Source organism: Saccostrea echinata, unplaced genomic scaffold, assembly GCF_033153115.1.
Source record: "Saccostrea echinata isolate AGI-Se365-2 ecotype Australia unplaced genomic scaffold, CSIRO_AGI_Sech_v1 ptg000030l, whole genome shotgun sequence".
Classification (NCBI taxonomy): domain Eukaryota; kingdom Metazoa; phylum Mollusca; class Bivalvia; order Ostreida; family Ostreidae; genus Saccostrea; species Saccostrea echinata.
In genome coordinates this window covers 15,356,575-15,378,768 of record NW_026889779.1, presented here as the reverse complement: position 1 = coordinate 15,378,768, position 22,194 = coordinate 15,356,575, and the positions used below count along the sequence as shown (strand labels likewise).

Genomic DNA, 22,194 nt, shown 5'->3' with positions numbered 1-22,194 from the left:
GATTTTTTCAGGCTCCGGCAGCACTTTCATGTGCGTAATCAAAATCTTTGGCATACCAAAGAATTGCCGAAGGCTCTTACGGTTCTTTTTTTTTCGTGTTGAATTCATGTGTTCAATTTGCTCTCCGTAAAGCCATCGTGAAAGCCACATGTTGTCATATTGTGTTGTCTCTGTGTTTACCTCGGGTTATCTTCGGTGCCATCGGACAATTTTCACCTCACGAAGACAATACGAAGAAAACAACAAGAAGGTTCCCGATTGTTTTTGGAAGGCAGCACGACTACGCGAAGCCCTCGCAATATCGATTGAATGACATCTAGATGCGTCAGCAAAGACAATCAAATTCGATCATCTTAAATGTTTCACATGCTATATGTAGTTCGTGGACATATAAATAAAAGGCCAGTCTCAGAGCCTAATCCTTAGCCAATTCTGTACAACTCTACAGAATAGAGGAGTAATAATTCCGTAAGCTTTATAACAAATCAATTGGGAAGATAATGAAGGAAGATCATTCTCAAAAGTCCACTTATACAATATAAACTATGAGCAGATAACAGAGGTGGGATCAGGTGCATTGGAGGAGTGAGCATCCCCTGTCGGTCAAACACGTTGTGTGTTCCTTGTCATGATCGGGTAAACGGAAAAACTAAATATGAAAAAATGGCCTAACAATTTAAAATTGTATGAAAGATGTCAGTCAGTTTAAATTTATTTGCTGCAAAAAGGGTATACGAAACAACCAGAAAAGGTGGCAGCGTCATTGCTTCTGTTGATGAACCTCAAAGATCAAGATGAGCGACTTTTACAGACCCAGTGCCTCCACATACAAGTAAAAATGGTAATTTTTTTTTCACAATATCATTTTTTGGTATTTCGACAGCTTGTTTTGCTTTTATTTTCCAGGGCAAGGTCATACCGAGGCAAAAGATGAATCCGAGGTCCATGTCGGTCAGAAAATTTCTGTCTGACAAAAAAATAAAGAAAAAACACTCTTTAGCAAACTGCAAAAGGAGCTGAAGACAGGAGATGAGAAGCCTTTTATTTGCACAACTAAAAACAATTTTCCAGAGGTCTTTACAATGAGTTTCTGAAAAGAATAGAGAGCAAAGTAGAAAAAAAGGTGAAAGACACAAAAAGTGTCTCCTTCCTTTTCTTAAGCTGTCCATCACTGGAGGATACATGGAATGCGGTGACAATTATCCAAGCCTGTACTGTTCTACGTCTTAAACTAGTTTCAAACACCATCTTCTCTCTCATTCACAAAGTCTGCGATGCCATCAAAGCCAGGTTTGCTGCTGAGATGATCCAGAGTGATACTACAACTGAAGAATGGACCGCAATTATGAGCAATCTGATAAAAAAAAAAAAAATAGCAATTTCCGTACCACTATGGTGCTCTGGATCACAAGGATGTGGCCGTCACCTTGTCCTTGGAATAATTAACAATAGGTTGCTTCTTTTTCATTGTACCGTTCACGGTAGCTCAGTCGGTAGAGCGCTCGCTCTGTGGTCGGGAGGTTGTGAGTTCAAATCTCGGCCGCGACTGGTCTAACTCGATATAAAGTGGAAAGCAACTGTTCCTTTGCCATGCGATCGGCACTTTGAAGTGAAAGTTGCGAGTCTTTCGGATGAGACCTTGAAAGCCGAGGCCCCGTGTCACGGCAGGCGTTCGCACGATAAAGATCCCTCGCTGCTCAATGGCCCTGTGTGCCGAGTAAAGGTGAAGATTTGAAGCCCTTCACCGGTATATGGTGACGTCTCTACATGATTGAAAAATTCTCGAATGAGACGTAAAACAACATACAATCAATCAATTTTTTTCATCGTTATTATGACGCTGGACAATTAAGGCAGGCAACAAGTTTCTCTGGATTGATATTGGCTTGGATGGTTCCAGCAAAAATGCCAGTATCAACAATAGTTAAGAACTTTAAGCAGGCCTGGAGAGTCCGAACAACACATTCAATTTCCCTGAAGAGAAGTGTCTACCTGGTAATGAACTTCTTGTCCAATAATACATAGATGGCGAAGTGTGTAATGCTTTTGGGACCAATAAGCCTCTGATAAACTCGTTTTTCACTAGAAATATGTAGTATTAAAATACACACTTTCCAGAACCAGGTATGTATGGGGGGATGACTTTGATATTCTAGCACCAAGGTCTGAGGACCACGAACCAGATGCCAAATACAAGAAAAAAGTTATCAAGACTGTTTGAACTTTCATAATCACATCAGACTGAAATATCCAACCCACCAAAACAAAGTTCATTACTGATTAATTATGTTAAACAATTTTTACAAGTACAGCAATATTCACTCGACAATATTTAAATTTAAAATCGCTGTGGTCAACAAGACGTAGTTAAAATGCTTTTTTATTTTATTTTATTTTATTTATTTTGTCTTTTATTAAATTCATTTTTAAATTTATTTTATTTATCTTTTTTGACATTTCTCTATGATAAAAATGCAACAAATGTCCATTGGAGCAGATTATTCTATTAGTTTTTTTTCCTCTAAGGAATGGAATGAAACGACATTGTTTCTTTTTGTAAATTTTGTTTCAAACACTCCAAGCAGAAAAAAACATATCTCTTGTTTCATCTTAAGGACATACGCAACATAGTTTGAACTTTTTTGTCTTTTTCCCTGGAGTTGAAGAGTTCCAATACCTCAAGGAATTGTGTGCCACATTTTAATGTCTATATATGCTGTTGTACACTTCTTCTAAAACGAGTTTGGATAAACAAAACATCTAGAATATATGTTTAGTAATTTTTGTGCATTTTTCTTTAAATTATACAAAAAATTTCATCAATTGATATCTTTTCAAAACCCCTGGTAATGCATGCTGATTTTTTGTCTACGAACATCTGATGGCACAATAATCTTAAATTAAGAATATCTTGAAAAATTATCAGTAGGTAAGGTACGTTGCGTATGTCCTTAACTGCTTCAGCTTGTAATACTTACGGCGTTAAAAATACATATTGGTGATTTTTTTTTCATCAGCTTGGCGGAAGCACATTCATAATTATGTTCCCCAAACGAAGTTTGGGAACATATTGTTTTTACTCTGTTTCTTATTATTAAGTCTTCCGTTCACAACGGAAGACTTATAGTGATTGTATTGTTTCTTTTTATTATTATTATTATTATTCCTCCCAAATTTTGTGAGCGCGATTACTCAGAGATGGTTGGATAGATTTTCACAATTTTTCACATGATAGTAGGCTGATATATGAAGTTTATATAAAATTCCGTTTTTTGAAAAATTCACTTCCGGTCCGAAGTTACGGCCGAATTTCCAATTTTTAAATGGACTTTTGTCCGGAATTTTTCTCGGAAACGGTTTGAGGTAAAGATGTGAAATTTACAGGAGTATTAGATCATGACATTCTCTTTGTTTCGAAGCTGTTTTCATGTGTTTCCGGTACTTCCTGTCCGAACCGGAAGTGAACTTGTGTTTGGTCAATTTTCAACTTTTTTGTTTTTTAATATTTTTTCAAGATATTATTATGTATAACAGAGGTTATTCTACAAATACTAAATATATAATTTGTTTTAAAATTGGATTGCGCATTTTCTAGATTTTAGGTACCGTCATTTTCCCCATTTACCTAGTGTGTATACAATGGGCAAAGAAAGATAACTCTGACTTGTAAGTGAGAATAGAACTTTCGAGATAAAGGCGGAAATAGTATCGATGACGTCAGAGACATATACACTCTCCATATCAAAATATTTAGACGTTCCATATTCAATCTTCTAAATGTAAGAGTACGTTGATTACCGCTTCCAGTGCATGTAAAGTTTGAAGTTGCCAGTGGAGTGTAAGTCTGTTTTGACAGTTAATTGATTTACACATGAATATATCTAAAACAAAAATTAATATATATGCTAGCTATAGGTAGCTAATTCAATTAAATATATTATAAGCACTGAATATACATTTATAGTGATGGACAGGCATGCAATTTTATCTATCTCGTATACTAAGTTCAGAATACGATAGTTATAAGCTTTCTATAATGCAGACGATTTATTATTCTCTATGATTTGAATGCGAAATTATCCCGATTTCCGAGTTTTATTTCCGATATTAAAAAATATTACATACACTCAAAAAAGGAATTAAGCGATAGAAAATTGTAATACAGTACTGTTTTAAAGCCTTTATAAATAAATTGATATCTGCCACTGAAAAGAAAGAAAATCAATCTATTGATTAGATTTGGTTATTACATGTATATTTGATAAAAAGTTGAATTATTTATGACACATGATCTATACTCTATATACCCAAGGAGTTATAAAAGATATGAAAGGCGATTCTTGGATTCTTGTGAAATACACAAAGAGTTAAAAAAAAATATGTGAAAACGCGATTCTGTGTGAAATAATGCTTCGCAATATCTTTCTTTTGAAAAAAAAAACATGATAAAAAATTGCACAGGTCTGTTGATATGTGGGATGAGTATACCTGAATGAACACAATTTTATGCAATTATATATAATTATGTACATTGTACATGCAACTGACCTGTACTTTTCCTTATAATTCATAAAACATAAAACTATCTAATTCCTTTGAAGCCGCCCCCGCCCCCCCCCCCCCCCCCCCTCGGTCTTGATTAATATTTGGAGATGTTAGTGCAGCTAGGCATTTGAATTATATAATCGTTTTAGATTTAAATCTGGAACATGTGGTTATAAATACATTTACATGTATACAGAATTTCATATTCTATAATGGTAGATTTGTCATTATGATACTGAAATGTTCAATTTACATGTCTGAGAGAGAGAGAGGAAGAGAGAGAGAGAGAGAGAGAGAGATTCCCTCTTAATCCCGATCCTCCTTTCCATTTACATAGACCAAAAATTAGTTCTATATCAGTGACACCCATTCTTTATTAAATGTTTTTTGATTTCATAGTCAGTCATGGTCACATCCTGTATATTTTTCTGCTTAAAAAGTATTACACGAAGTGCACGTGTGTTGACCTGTCAATCAAAATAACCTGACGCTGTATGCACTGCAAAAAAGTAGCCTGAGTTCGAAATGATCTTGAAGTATGATCTTTAAGTACATCTGATGCAACAAACTTGTGAAAAAATAAAATAAAATAAAATATCGCGGTATAATAAACTTCGATTGTGGGACGTGGAGACCGGTCCTTGGGATGAGATCGTATAAATCGAGGTCCCGTGTCGCAGAAGGTGCTGGCACAAAAAAGATTATTCACTGCTCAATGGTGATAATTGCCAAAGTATAAGTATACTCCGGCGAGCGGTGGCGTCTCCATGTGAGTGAAAACTTCTCGACAGGGACGTAAACAACATATAATAAATCAATCAATTAATCGATTGCTTAATAATTACTGTTATTGAATAATCTTTCTTATAGGTATGCTGTCAAATCTTGATAGCTGATAGTACGGTGTTCGTTCGTCTGTTTGTCTTAGAAATGATTGCAAACAATTTTTTTAAATTGCTAATCATCCTTGCTCTATGATAAACGTATATCTCTCATAGGTGCCAAATGCATTATACAAGATTGATCATGAAAATCAAAGTACCATAAGTACTGAAAGGACTTTTTTCCAGTTATTTTTTCTTTCACAGTTAATATGATATGTATGTTTTTGACACAGAAAAAAGCAAATTCTTACAGATTTAGAAGAACGGAAGACTTTTTTGTTGCCATGGCAACAAGAGTCTAGTTATTATTATTATTATTCCTCCCAAATTTTGTGAGCGCGATTACTCAGAGATGGTTGGATAGATTTTCACAATTTTTCACATGATAGTAGGCTGATATATGAAGTTTATATAAAATTCCGTTTTTTGAAAAATTCACTTCCGGTCCGAAGTTACGGCCGAATTTCCAATTTTTAAATGGACTTTTGTCCGGAATTTTTCTCGAAAACGGTTTGAGGTAAAGATGTGAAATTTACAGGAGTATAAGATCATGACATTCTCTTTGTTTCGAAGTTGTTTTCGTGTGTTTCCGGTACTTCCTGTCCGAACCGGAAGTGAATATGTGTTTGGTCAATTTTCAACTTTTTTGTTTTTTAATATTTTTTCAAGATATTATTATGTGTAACAGAGGTTATTCTACAAATACTAAATATATAATTTGTTTTAAAATTGGATTGCGCATTTTCTAGATTTTAGGTACCGTCATTTTCCCCATTTACCTAGTGTGTATACAATGGGCAAAGAAAGATAACTCTGACTTGTAAGTGAGAATAGAACTTTCGAGATAAAGGCGGAAATAGTATCTATGACGTCAGAGACATATACACTCTCCATATCAAAAATATTTAGACGTTCCATATGCACTCTTCTAAATGTAAGAGTACGTTGGTTACCGCTTCCAGTGCATGTATAGTTTAAAGTTGCCAATGTAGTGTAAGCCTGTATTGACAGTTTATTGATTTACACATGAATATATCTAAAAAAAAATAATATATATGCTAGGTACCTAATTCAAGTAAATATATTATAAGCACTGAATATACATTTATAGTGATGGACAGGCATGCAATTTTATCTATCTCGTATAGTAAGTTCAGAATACGATAGTTATAAACTTTCTATAATGTAGACGATTTATTATTCTCTATGATTTGAATGCGAAATTATCCCGATTTCCGAGTTTTATTTTTGATATTAAAAAAATATTACATACATTAAAAAAGGAATTGAGCGATAGAAAATTGTAATACAGTACTGTTTTAAAGCCTTTATAAATAAATTGATATCTGCCACTTAAAAGAAAGAAAATCAATCTATAGATTAGATTTGGTTATTACATGTATATTAGATAAAAAGTTAAATTATTTATGACATATGATCTATACTCTATATACCCAAGGAATTATAAAAGATGTGAAAAGACGATTCTTGGATTCTTGTGAAATACTCAAAGAGTTAAAAAAAAAATATGTGAAAACGCGATTCTGTGTGAAATAATGGTACGCTATATGTTTCTTTTGAAAAAAAAAACATGATAAAAAAAATTGCACAGGACTCTTGATATGTGGGATAAGTATACCTGAATGAACACAGTTTTATGCAATGATATATAATTATGTACATGCAACTGACGTCCGTACTTTTCCTTATAATTCATAAAACATAAAACTATCTAATTCCTTTGAAGCCTCCCCCCCCCCCCCCGTCTTGATTAATATTTGGAGACGTTCATGCAGCTAGGCATTTGAATTATATATTCGTTTTAGATTTAAATCTGGAACATGTGAATATAATTACCATTTACATGTATACAGAATTTCATATTCTATAATGGTAGATTTGTCATTATGAAATGTTCAATTTACGTCTGAGAGAGAGAAAGAGAGAGAGAGGGGGGGGGGGAGAGAGATTCCCTCTTAATCCCGATCCTCCTATCCATTTACATTGACCAAAAATTAGTTCTATATCGGTCACACCCATTCTTTATTAAATGTTTTCTGATTTCATAGTCAGTCATGGTCACATCCTGTATATTTTTCAGCTTAAAAAGTATCACACGAAGTGCACGTGTGTTGACCTGTCAATCAAAATCACTTGACGCTGTATGCAATGCAATTAAGTAGCCTGAGTTTGAAATGATCTTGAAGTACGATCTTTAAGTAAATCTGATGCAACAAACTTGTAAAAAAAATAGAATAAAATAAAAAATAAAATATCTCGATATTATGAACTTCGATTGTGGGACGTGGAGACCGGTCCTTTGGATGAGATCGTATAAATCGAGGTCCCTTGTCGCAGAAGATGCTGGCATAAAAAAGATTCCCCACTGCTCAATTGCGATAAGTGCCAAAGTATAGGACAAAAATTTGCAGTCTCCACCGGCGAGTGGTGGCGTCTCCATGTGAGTGAAAAATTCAAAAATTCTGGAGAGGGACGTTAAACAACATACGTATAATCAATCAATCAATCAATCGATTGCTGAAGAATTGCTGTAAATGAATAATCTGTCTTATAGGTATGCTGTCAAATCTTGATATTATAACTTTACAAAATTCAGTGACTTTACGTTTAGTGTGATACTAACTTAATTCATTATATTTTTTTATAACACCATCACAATTATGTTAAAATATACACACAATGAAGTTTATGATAGTACGGTGTTCGTTCGTCTGTTTGTTTGTCTTAGAAATGATTGCATACAATTTTTTTTTTTAAATTGCTAATGATATACGTTTATCTCTTATAGGTGCCAAATGTATTATACAAGATTGATAATGAAAATCAAAGTACCTTAAGTACTGAAAGGACTTTTTTCCAGTTATTTTTTTCTTTCACAGTAAATATGATATGTATGTTTTTTACACAGAAAAAAAGCAAATTCTTACAGATTTAGAAGAACGGAAGACTTTTTTGTTGCCATGGCAACAAGAGTCTAGTTATTATTATTTTTCTTCCTGGGTACTTTTTTGTCCGTGAGTGATCTCCGAAACTACACATCCGATTGAGATGAAACCTTTTTAGGGTTAATAGGAGTGTTATGTAGATTTGCGGAACGAAGGTCATTTTGCGCGCACGTGCATGCACGTGCGCGCGCGTGCAATGAGTAAAATGACCAATATACTTGATATAGCCATAACTTTCATATCTTTTGATGAAATACTTTGATACTCAGAATATAAGGATATATTAATAGTGTAGTCAAGATGACATGGTCAGAATGCACATGCATGCACGTGCGCGCATGCGCATTGATTGAAATAACCAATACCATTGATATATACTTAACTTGTACATTTTTTGACAAATTGCTTTGAAACTCAGAATATAAATATATATTTGAAGTGTAGACAAGAAGACTTGATCAGCGCACACATGCATGCACGCGCGTGCACGTTCGTGCGCGTGCAATGAGTAAAATGACCAATATACTTGATATAGCCATAACTTTCATATCTTTTGATGAATTGCTTTGATACTCAGGATATCAGGATATATTAATAGTGTAGACAAGATGACATGGTCAGAATACACATGCATGCACTTGTGCGCATGCGCAATGATTGAAATAACCAATAAAATTGATATAGACTTAACTTGTACATTTTTGATGAATTGCTTTGAAACTCAGAACATAAATATATATAAGAAGTGTACACAAGATGACATGATCAGCGCACACATGCATGCACTTGCATGCACGTGCGTGCGCGTGCAATGAGTAAAATGACCAATATACTTGATATAGCCAAAACTTTTATATCTTTTGATGAAAGACTTTGATACTCAGAATATAAGATTATATTAATAGTGTAGACAAGATGACATGGTCAGCATGCACATGCATGCACGTGCGCGCGTGCGCAATTATTGAAATCACCAATACAACTTATATACACTTAACTACGATTTTTTGATGAATTGCTTCGAAACTCAGAATATTAAGATATATTAGAAGTGTAAACAAGATGACATGGTCAGCGCACACATGCATGCACGTGCGTACGCGTGCAATGAATAAAATTACCAATATACTTGATATAACCATAACTTTTACATTTTTTGATGTAATGCTTCGATACTCAGAATATATAGACATATTATAAATGTAGACAAGACGACGTTGTCAATATGCACATGCATGCACGTGCGCGCGCATGCAATGCTGAAATGACCAATATACTTGATATAGCTGTAACTTTTATACTTGTTGATGAAATGCTTTGATACTCAAAATATGTAGATATAATAATAGTGTTGACAAAATGGCACGGTCATCATGGACATGCATGCACGTGCGCGCGCGTGTAATACGTAAAATGACAGATATACTTAATATAGCCGAATTTTTTTTCCATCTTTTGATGAAATTTGAATATAAAGATGTATTAAACGTGTAGACAAGTTGACATGGTAATTTTGAACATGCATGCCCCTGCGCGCGCGTGTAATGCGTAAAAAACCAATATACTTGATTGCCTTATTTAATGAAGCTTACAGGGAATAAGACACCAAAAGGAAGTTGGGGAGCGTTTGGGGAACATCTGTAACGGTCCCCGTTACAATTAATACTAGTTCTGACTGTTATGAACAAAATTATTGTTTACGAGGATCTTTTAATAAGTAATGCAAAAGGTCATCTAAAAGTAAGAAAGCACGTAAGGCAGTTTCTTAAAATTTTTAATCCCACAAAGCATGCATTCCTTGTTAACCTTTACACGTGTATTAAGGTTTTAAACCCATGACCAGAAAACCTCACCACACTCATCTTTAGGGATGCTCAAAATACGCTGATGTAAAGCACCTCCCATGACAGATCTGAAATTTTGAAGTCTTGTTTGATTGTTTTCTTGCGTTTTTGGTTTTTGATTAAAAAGACAATGACTGAGATCTGGCAAATAAGGGGAATGGTTAAGCTCTGTTAAGATTCCTTTCTTCACAATTTCCTTATTTCTCTACACTTCTTTGCAGCACCATTGTCAAGTCAGAAAAATTACCATTAAATTGTATTTTGACTTTCCTTACAGAAAACCAGCTTAACTTTCCCTAGTGCAATTTTAACATAATATAAATTATCATTGACGGATGTATGTACATGTATTACTAATAGGACGATAGCTTTTTCTTTGATTTCTCATTTTAATATCGATCTTCCTTTTAGGCTCTATAAAGTGCACCAAAGTTTCGTCATCCATCACCAATGTTTATTAAAACCTTCCTTTTTGAAAAAATGTGTATTTTGTTAAATAGACCAATGGCACATTTAACGCGCGTTTTCTCTTAGGCATCTTTAAATAAAATAAGGCGCCTGTTTGTCAGAACTCTATAAACTGTTGTTATGATGAAATATTTAATGTCTTAACAATGTCTTCTAGTGTAAATCTGGCTTTTTTCAGATCTCGCGTTGCTCGCAACATTGATAGTTTCTTGGTGTCCCTACAGATTTGGATCGACCAATTCTACTGCAATCTTTCAATACCTTTTTTACTTCTAAATTTCTCAATAGGGATTTTGCTGAACATAGCTATCTGATATCTTTAAAGGGGAGGAGCAGATCTTACCTCACTTTTAAATATTTTATTCAAAACTAAGATCCAAAGAATAAGTTATGGTTTAAAAGGCTTAAATGGACTCTATCAAATTTGTATTAAATCATTACCACCAGCAAAGTTTTTATCATAATTTGAAAAACATATTAAACAATTGCTCATCTGATTAGATAAATTCTATTTAATCTATTTCTAATTCATAGCTCCAAGAAAAAAGGCCTTGAGTCAGAGCTAAATTTAAGATCAGGGTACCTATTTTATTTTTCTTTACCAAGAATGTTTAATAAAATTACTGTTGACTTCCTGTTGGATTTCCACTAAGAAACGAAAGTGGACAAGCCATGGACTGGATAAAGTATCCTCTTTTAGCGGTAATTTTATCTATTATTGCTTGGGTTTATTATCACCAAGAAACACAGTTAAAAGAGTACAAATTGCTACTCAATACAGCATTAGAAAAAACAACGTCTTTAGATCGAAAGGTAAAGGAATTAAGTGGAACCGTTTTGACAAGCGAGGAGAACATTGCCACAATCAGGAAAAAGATTGAGAAGACCAACATTGCCATGGAGGAAATCAAATCCAGAAAGACAAAAGCATTGTCTTCACCCGAGTCAAACATAACTAATTTAAATCGTGAATTTAGAGAAATGGAGGGCTCTGTAGCATCAATCCAGGAGAATATGGAATCCCTGCAGGAACAGATTATTGACTTGGAATCGCTGGTTTCCTCCGTTGATGCAAAATGTGAATTAACAAGACGAGAGGTTGAAGCCGTAATACCGGCTATGACTGGAAAGATCAATCTATTGATGCAAAAGGATCGAAACTTGCGCGCAGATTTCAACGGTAGAGTTCTTTTTATCTGTTTTAGAAAGTGTGTAATATAGTTTTTATCATAACAAAGTGAAATACAGACTGAACCTGAAAAGGGATTGGATACCCCTACAAAAAATTTCGACAAAGCAATTCAATTGGTATCGAACGGAAAACTTTCCATCCCAGTACTCGATAGTGTAAAACTAAAACTTCCTGGTCCATACAGAAGCTGCAGATCTGTACCTCACTGGTCTAAATAATGGAATGGACGACCAGAGAGCTACAGATCCAGTAAAAGCAGTAAAAAGAGGCGAATTGTCCATGGTTTCAAATTCAGGGCCACAAGGGCTATTATTAAAAACGGTTCCCCCGCATTTTTTCATCTCTTGTTTTGTTTGGGAAAATATTTTGTTGTTCGTAAGGAAATTATCCCTCCGAAAGACGTGTCGTTCTCTTGAATATCATCTCGTTCGCACGACTTATAATTTCAATCTGTACGGTCAATACTATTTTACTGTTTAGTATTTCCTGCATATTATGTGTTCACTTTTTGTCTCGTTTCTATCAATTTAATTTGTCACATTATTTGAAATATCACTCTAGTATTACTTATTTCCTTGAGATGAATCAGAGTTTAGTATTGTCTCTATTAGGGATGCGCGATTATATCGATATACCGGTATATCGCAATTTTTTATTGCGTGATACGTATCGTGATACGGAGACTAAAATACCGGTATTTTGTACATAACTATAAATTCCGGAAATTATTCATTTATTTGTTCAAACTATTGAATGACAATTACAGGAAGTGTAAAAAATGTTGAAAACAGTTAGACAATGGCATCAAAAACATGCTTTATACTAAATAAATGAAAATTTAAAAAGTAAAGTTATGTTTTTACAGGATATTTTTAAGAAATGTTATGGAAATTCATTTGAAATTGTCGTAAAAATTGCGTGTAAAAATATCACGATTTATCGTAATATTTTTGGGAAAAAATCGTGATATATCACGATACGAAAATTTTGCCGATACCCATCCCTAGTCTCTATCGACATTTAACCCAATAACCTTGTACTTTTCCGGCACCTAGCACAGGGGGGAGGGGCGGGGCAATGCCCCCCCCCCACACTTTTTTCATAACATTAACATAACCTTTTTCTATTAAAAATGTTCATTGAAAGGCCGAATGCCCCCCCCCCCCCCACTTTTTGTTGCAGTATAGCCAAATAAGGGTTCAGGGTAATGTAGTGAATGAATGAAATTATAAAGTTTGGTACTGAATGAAGTTGGAACATACCTCCCCCTCCAAGAAATAGAATTCTTTGCTTTTTAGGTTTTTTCAGGTAAGTTTTAAAAAAAATCCTGACTCCCCCCCTCCTTCAAAACTACTACTACGTCTTTGCTTTTACAAGAAATACTGCGATATAAAATTTGATTTTAAAGTACAGAGCTAGGGTTCTGCCATGAACATTAATAAATGCCTTTTGAGAAGTATTTCCATAAGAATTAATTTTTTAAATTTTATTATGGTTTTTCGTTTGTCTAGCATTCAAAAATATTTATCTTCTTGTTTCTTTGTTTGTAGGTTCCATGCTATTTCAAAGTCTCTCGCTACACAGGGATTTGTACATATCTAAGGACGAAAAAGTTCTTAGCAATTATTACTTCCCGTTAGCAAAGTCTGGTCCAGGGATTTTCCCACTCATTTTCTACAGAGGGGTTATGGGCAACTCAAAAATATCGCTACTTGATGATGTAAAGTTCAAATTCATGGTATGGTTTCACATAAAGAAAACACTGGTGGATCACATGATAATTTTTGACTTTTCTCTCTGTTCAAAACACGATTTTGATAAAATGTTTTATGGTCACGACTGTTACGGTGTGCATGGAAGGAAATATAATGACATGATAGTTCTAAAATTTGTTACGAAATCTCGCCTTTATGAAACAGAGTTTGAGCATTATCCATTTTCAACAGCACAAGCTGGGACTATTTATTCAATGGCGTTCGAAATACACATCAATGCTTTGAAGGGAATTGTTACTTTTAGTGAGTACTTTAGTGGACGACTGATCTATGCTATGGATTCTGTGGACTTTCTCACCCCTTTGTATCCTATGTTTGGATTGTACAACAAAGATCAAGTGCATGTACAATTAATCATGATTTAATTTTTGATCTAATCTGAGTGTAAACTATTAAGTCATACCTTCATGATTTAAAAAAAAAATGAAATGCAAATGAATTGTGTGTGTGAAAAAAGAACCTTTTTTTTTAAATTCATCTTACAAACTTGCTTAACATAACGACATTTTTTCTTCGATTGGTCATGGAGAACAGAAAAATTCAAATATGTGATGTAAAAATGTATATAAAAGAATCAACTAAGAAAGATGCAGATTGACAAACGTCTTGTATAAATTTTGCTATGCATATTTCAATTTAACCAAATTAGTTCCGCTTTGCTACCAACACAGAAAGAGGTCTGCAAGATTGATTGATTGATTTTATGATGTTTTAGTCCCATTTGAGAATTTTTCACTCACATTGAGATGTCACCATATACATGTTAAGGGCTTCAAATTTACACCTTTACTAGGCACTCAGGGCCATTGAGCAATACAATCAATTAAATAAAAGAAGGTGCTTTAACTTATGTATAAACATCTGAATACAATTCAAAACATATGTATAGATAAGGAGGTATAACATTTTATATACTCAGTATTCTATAATGATTCACTGCTCATATTTATCGAGTTCGGGGTGGGAGGGGGGTGCAAGACTGTTGAGGTTCACGTCTATGTATCAGACAGATCTGAAATTTTGAAGTCTTCCTTTGATTGTTCTCTTGCATTTTTGGAGTAAAAAGTTCCCACAATGACTGAAATCTGGCGAATTAGGGGAATGGTTAAGCTCTGTAAACTTTCCTTTCTTTAAAATCTCCTTATTTCTCTACGATTCTTTGCGGCAGCACTGTCAGGACAGAAAAATTACCACTGGGACCGGTATTTTGACTTTCCTCACAGAAAACCAACTTAAACTTTCCTTAGTGCAATTTTAACATATAAATTATCATTGACAGTCCTTCCTTTGGGTGTATGTACATGTATTACTAGACCTCTTAAGTAAAAAAGAAAACGTTAAGATGTTTGGAGCCCTTTCTTCTCTTTGCAATAATAAGACGGCAGCATTTTTCTCTAATTTTATTATTGATCTTCCTTTTGAACTATATAAAAAGCAGCAATGTTTCGTCATCCATCACCAATGTATTATCAAACCTTCCTTTTGAAAAAAAAATGTATTTTTAAATAGACCATTGGCACATTTAACGCACGTTTTCTCTTGAGCACCTTTAAGAAAATAAGGCGCCTATCTGATAGAAATATTTTTAGATTGAACTCTATAAAGTGTTGTTATGATGAAATATTTAGTGTCTTAACAATGTCTTCCAATGTAAATCTGGCATCTTCAGATCTCGTGTTGCTCGCAGTATTGATAGTTTTTTGTGTCCCTATAGATTTGGATCGACCAATTCTACTGCAATCTTTCAACTCTCCTTTTTTTTTACTTCTAAATTTCTCAAAAGGAATTTTGCTGAACATAGCTATCTGATATCTTTAAAAGGGGGAGGCAGATCTTACCTCACTTTTAAATATTTTATTGAAAATAAGAACCAAAGAATAATTTATAGTTTAAAAGGCTTAAATGGACTCTATCAATTTTGTATTAAATCATTACCACCAGCAAAGTTTTTATCGTTATTTGAAGAACATATTAAACAATTGTCCATCTGATTAGAGATCCGCTATTAAATACTAAGTAAATTCTATTTCTAATTCATATCTCCAAGAAAAAAGGCCTTGAGTCAGAGCTAAATTTAAGATCAGGGTAGCTATTTTATTTTTCTTTAACAAGAATGTTTAATACAATTACTGCTGACTTCCTGTTGGATTTCCACTAAAAAACGAAAGTGGACAAGCCATGGACTGGATAAAGTATCCTCTTTTAGCGGTAACTTTATCTATTATTGCTTGGGTTTATTATCACCAAGAAGCACAGTTAAAAGAGTACAAATTGCTACTCAGTAGAGCATTAGAAAAAACAGCGAATTTAGATCGAAAGGTAAACGAATTAAGTGGTACCGTTTTGACAAACGAGGAGAACATTGCCACAATCAAGAAAAAAATTGAGAAGACCAATATTGCCGTGGAGGAAATCAAATCCAAAAAGACAAAAACATTATCTTCACCCGAGTCAAACATAACTAATTTAAATCGCGACGTTAGAGAAATGGAGGACTCTGTAGCATCAATTCAGGAGAATATGGAATCCTTGCAGGACCAGATTATTGACTTGGAATCGCTGGTTTCCTCGATTGATGCAAAATGTGAATTAACAAGACGAGAAGTGGAAGCTGTGATACCGGCTATGACTGGAAAGATCAATCTGTTGATGCAGAAGGATCGAAACTTGCACGCAGATTTCAACGGTACTTTTCTTTTATTCATTTTTTATGAAGTATGCAATGTAGTTTGCATTGCAACAAAATGAAATAAAGATTGAAGCTGAAAAAAAGTTGGATACTCTTCAAAAGAATTCCGACACAGCAATTGAACCGGAAACGAAAGCTTTCTATCAGAAGGTTCTTGATAGTGTAAAAATAAAATTTCAGATGGTTTACAATGTATTAGCTGCAGATCTCTGGCTTACTGGCCTAAAACATGAAATTGTGAAATTCATTTCCTCTGGGTCAGGGGATATGATGAGAATCTGTTGATCATATTGTGAAAATGCCTTCATGTTCTCTGTTATTGGACATCTAAGAGGCAAACAGAGTATAAAGTTCATATGCGCTCCCCATGAAAGTTTGTTGATGACGAAATGATAAGTCTACATAGGTCTACCCCTCTATACCATAAAATCTGTGTTGATTTTATGGTATAGAGAGGTAGACATCATTTCGCCATCTACAAACGTACATGGGGAGCGCCTATGATAAAGTTGTAATGAGCAAAAACGTTTTCACCAGATTTGTGAAATTATTGACTACTGGGTCAGGAGTTCTGGTGCAGGACAGGGTTCTATTGATTGTGCTGTACTATGAAGATATGAATTATTTATTCAAAATCTTCTGCATGAAAAGGAGAAGTCTATTGCCGTGATCTTCAATTCGAAATTCGACGTCGCCCGCGTGGCGCAGTGGTTAGAGCGTCTGCTCTAGAGTCGCGAAGTAAGGAGTTGATCCTTACGTCGCGGGTTCGAATCCCACTGTGGGACGTGGAGGCCGGTCCTTCGGATGAGACCGTATAAACCGAGGTCCCGTGTCGCAGTAGGTGCTGGCACGAAAAAGATCCCTCACTGCTCAATGGCCGTAAGTGCCGAGTATAGGACAAAATTTGCAGCTCTCCACCGGCAATGGTGGCGTCTCCATATGAGTGAAAAATTCTCGAGAGGGACGTTAAACAACATACAATCAATCAATCAATCGAAATTCGACATATATCTAGATATATCAATTATTAGTAGTAATATTCATTCAAACGTTGATTCGATGTATCCCATAGAACTCGAAATAAGAGACACCACAGATTCTAAAACATCTGTTTCATGTTTGGTTTGTTTGTTTGTTTATTGTTGTTTAACATTCCTCTCGAGAATTTTTCACTCATATGGAGACGTGGGCCACCACTTGCAGGTGGAGAACTGCAAATTTTGACCTATACTCGGCACTCAGGGACATTGAGCAGTGAGGGATCTTTTTCGTGCCAGCACCTGTGACACGGGACCTCGGTTTATACGGTCTCATCCGAAGGACCGGTCTCCACGTCCCACAGTGGGATTCGAACCCGCGACGTAAGGATCAACCCCTTACTCCATAAATCTAGAGCAAACGCTTTAACCACTGTGCCACGCGGGCGTTTCATGTTTGGATATTTTACTAGAGAAAGACAAAGATGACAAACTATAAGAACTAACAACTAAACTTTAAGATGAACGTGATGACTTCAATGTTTTCAATCGTCAACTTCCCTTATATATGTAGCAATACACCATTATCACCTGCAAATGGAGTTTATATCTCCCAGTTGATTCTGTATGCAATTTACGTTCGCGCAATTTCTAAAACGAACCATGCTCTTGACAAATGTTGATTATAAATTGATGATACAAGGATATCAATAATCTCGTGTAATGTCAACATTTCATTAAGTCGAATGTTGGATGACGTCTCTCATACAAATTTTCACACTGAGTGTCTACGGATTACCTGTTTACCCGATTATGACAAGGGACATATGGCAGGGGATGCTAAGTTCCTCATAGCACCTGATCCCACCGCTGGTTCAGAGGTCCATGTAGTCCTGCTCAAAATTTTAAATGGACTTTTGAGCGTTATGACTGTTCAGTGTCTTCACATTTCATCCCCTTTTGCTATTCAATTTGATAATTAATCATAATTGAATAAGAGAATTGTACAATTATTTTAATGTATATATTAAAAAGATAAATACATGTAAATATGAGACGGTATATCAAACATTCAAAGAGAAAGAGGGGCCAATGGTAAGGAGATTATGCTGGTTGTACTTTGTTAATACGAAGTTTTATGGTCAAGCGCTTTGATGTAAATGAGAATGTAGGTAGTACTTGCACATACAGGCAACTAACAGAAGTTCATACAATAAGATTTATGTGTAGATGTACTTCCTGAGTTGTTGCTGATCAGCCATTTCGTTGATCCCTGATCGTCCTAGTTTTCTTGTTTGTTTGTTTGTTTTTGTTTTTTGCAACATATCTTCATCTATCAAATATTTAGTTTAATTGTATTATTTTTAAATTTGCCATTCTATGGATCCTTTACAGGGTTGTATTATACTCAGGTGGCTGATTGTAAAGTAGCTGCGGGTGTGTCATGCAAGTCCATATGGACAAAATGTTTCAATACTTTAACTTTTCCCCCATGATTTTTTTCTTTGTTATCTAAGCCATCGAAAAATGTGTTTATCGTCTGTCTCTTTACTTGTAGGTTCCATGTTATTTCAAAGTCTTTCGCTACACAGTGATTTGTACATATCTAAGGATGAGAAAGTTCTTAGCAATTACTACTTCCGTTAGCAAAGTCTGGTCCAGGGATTTTTGCACTCATTGTCTACAAAGGAGTTATGGGAAACATCAAAATATCTCGATTTGATGATGTAAAGTTCAAATTCATGTTTTGGTTCCACATAAAGAAAACAATGCGTGAAGACGCTTTATTGTTTGACTTTTCCCTCTGTTCAAAACACGATTTTGATCTAATGATTCATGGCGCCAACTGTCATGGTATGCACGGTAAGAAATATAATGACATGATAGTTCTATCATTTCGTTCCAAGTCTCGTCTCGATGAATTAGAATCTAAGTATTATCCCCTTTTACCTGCATCGGCCGGTACTATTCATTCAATGGCGTTCGAAGTACACATCAATGCTATGAAGGGAATTGTTACTTTTAGTGAGTACTTCAGTGGACGACTGCTCCATGCTATGGATTCTGTGGATTTTTTCACCCCTTTGTATCCAATGTTTGGATTGTACAACAAAGATCTAGTACATGTACAATTAATTATTATTTAAATTTCAAACAGACTTAATGAAGTATACTTCCGTGAAAAACTACCAAACCTTTATGATTCACGTTTCTTAAATGGTATGTGTGAAGAAAGAATATTTCCCCCCATTTTCCATCATTAAATTTATAAACTTGTCGAAAATCATGACTGGTATTCAATTTTCTTCAATGGAGAGCAAAGGTGTGATATAAATAATATAGAATATTTTGTAATGTAGTAATAAATCAATTAAGGAGGGCTGAAACGAAGTTTGAGAAACATGCTGCACATCGCCATCATGCTTGTTCAAATGCTCATCTCAGTTTCAAGTCATAGATTTAAAGCGCTTCGCAACCAAGATCCACCCATCTAGGAAAATAACATATGGGGGAAATAGCTTGCTGTCTTATATACTTAAAACCAGAAGTCTCTGACGAGACTGTAGCTCTACTGGTTGTACTTATGAAGGAAGATAATAGTAGCACTTGAACTTCAAACTTTACACCAGCAATAAATAGAATGATATCCTTGGTTTAGTCTCTTTTTGTGGCAAGATTTATTGCAATCAGTCTAAAACTGTAGGAGGAGTAGCCTTTTAAAACAATTTTACAGAAATTTTGATTTAAGTAACCATGGCAACATCATTCAACAAAATCAAAAAACAATAACGACAATTATGTATCTCAGTGTAGTCTACTCGTATGCCAAGTTATACTGAAATAAGACAAGAGGTGTAGAAGGAGTAGCGTTTTGAAAATATTTCAAGAAAATTTCTATTTCTATTTCTAGTAACCATGGCAACACTGTTAATCGAAATCCAAAACTGGTAAAGGGAATTTTGTATCTTAGTGTAGTCTACTTGTGTGCCAAGTTATACTGAAATCAGACCAAAACTGTAGGAGGAGTAGCATTTTGAAAGTATTTCAAGGAAATCTCTATTTTTAGTAACCATGGCAACGCCGTTCATCGAAATCAAAAACCGATAAACAGAATTATGTATCTTAGTGTAGTCTACTTGTGTGCCAAGTTATACTGAAATCAGATCAAAACTGTAGGAGGAGTAGTGTTTTGAAAGTATTTCACAGAAATTTCTATTTTTAGTAACCATGGCAACACCTTTCATTGAAATCAAAAACCTGTTGTTACAAAATATAATTGGTTACTTAATGTAAAATTTTTACTATTTTCATTAGGGATTGGAGAAGCTTGTCAAAATATTACAAACAAAAATATGTTTTTAAAAATTTTTAACAAAAGATTAACTGTTTTCAACAAAAATGTGAGGCTTTTTTTCTTCGTCACCAAAGTGTTCTGTGTATAGATATCTAACAAATAAGCTGTGCATCCAATCCAATTCCAACCAAGTATATTTAATTGATTGCAAAATATAGACTAAGTGCATATGTATTAATGATTGAGAAGGAAAGATTTACTCATATTCCTAGAGGGAATAGATTATGTTTTTCTGTCAATTAGAGGTTGAAGATGAGTACCATTTTTTTTTTGAAATGTTCACTTTATCATGAGTACAGGAACTTGTATATTAAAAGGTGACTAATTATTAGTCATGTACTCATTGGCAATTGAAAATTGTTAATTAGTGAAAGACGATCTGGATAGAAATGATAAACACATTATTACATCGTGTATCATTTATTCAGTCTCGGTTAAGACTTTACAAACTTCTAAACCTAAGAACAGCCATACACGTTAAATATGGCGTCTACATATGCTTAGTTGAATAAGTACACCATTTCTATAACTCGATAAATAAAACAAATAAGAAATAAAAATGATCGAATCCAAGTTCATATATGGGTGAATTAAAAAAAAAATGACCACCAAACTGAAATTTTTTGGAAAAATTCAACTACTTCTAACATACTTTTCACTTATATCATCATGTTGCACATGCATTCTAGTTTAAAATCCTGAAGTGGCAAAAGAATAGACAATTGGATTAAAAAAGTTTCAGAATTTTTATTTGTAAAATTTCTTTTGAAAAAAGAAAATATCATTACACCTTAAAAGACTTTCTAAAATACATAATCACAAGAAATTATAGTTTTTTTATGCTTCAAAATGGTAAAAGGGGTATAAATGATTAAATCTAGACCTTGATTGAGTATCTTCTCTTGTATATGTGACAAAAAATTGGCTTTTTGATTGTTATTTTACATTATTTTTTCAATTCTGATTTGAAAAGTTTTATTATGAAGAAAATATGAAGCAATAAAATTCCCCAAAATTCACTTTTTTGTCCGTTTAAGTCAATTCTTTAAATCTAAGCCAAAAAATTTTTTTTATATATGAGTTCTCTTACAAAAAATACTAGATTTTGAAGTGACCCTATGTAACATTATTGTGTTGCACTCCTGACATCTGATATGTATTTTATTTAACATTGTTTTAAAAATTATAACACACAATTATCCATTCTTACTTTGTAAATCAATTTGTCGTTTTGATATTTTTCATCATTTATGGCAGGTTTTTCATTTTTTGAGAAACTTAAAACATGATTATTTGCAAAGTATAAAATATATAAATTGTATTTAAAAATATATGTGAAATGAAAACTATTTCCTGAATTGACTGTAAAATTTCTGTAATTTGTTGATAGACATAGTATTTTGAACATCAAATAGTATCAAACATTTTTTTTCAACTTATTTTTTATTAAAGATAGTTAAAAAGCATTGGTAATAATAAATCAGTTTTGTTGAACTCCT

At 34.0% G+C, this 22,194-nt stretch overlaps 1 protein-coding gene across 1 annotated transcript; it reads left to right on the top strand.

Moving 5' to 3' along the window:
- The first annotated feature begins 11,379 nt into the window (after positions 1 to 11,379).
- Positions 11,380 to 14,039, top strand: LOC133196862 (uncharacterized). Its single transcript, XM_061332711.1, has 2 exons — positions 11,380 to 11,887; positions 13,450 to 14,039. The coding sequence occupies exons 1-2, from the start codon at positions 11,380 to 11,382 to the stop codon at positions 14,037 to 14,039; spliced, it is 1,098 nt and encodes a 365-aa protein (XP_061188695.1).
- The last annotated feature ends 8,155 nt before the right edge of the window (positions 14,040 to 22,194 follow it).

Coding starts and splice junctions, on each gene's coding strand:
- LOC133196862 (XM_061332711.1), top strand. CDS start 11,380: ATGGACTGGATAAAGTATCCTCTTTTAGCGGTAATTTTATCTATTATT. Junction 11,888..13,449: donor CTTGCGCGCAGATTTCAACG/GTAGAGTTCTTT, acceptor CTTTGTTTGTAG/GTTCCATGCTATTTCAAAGT.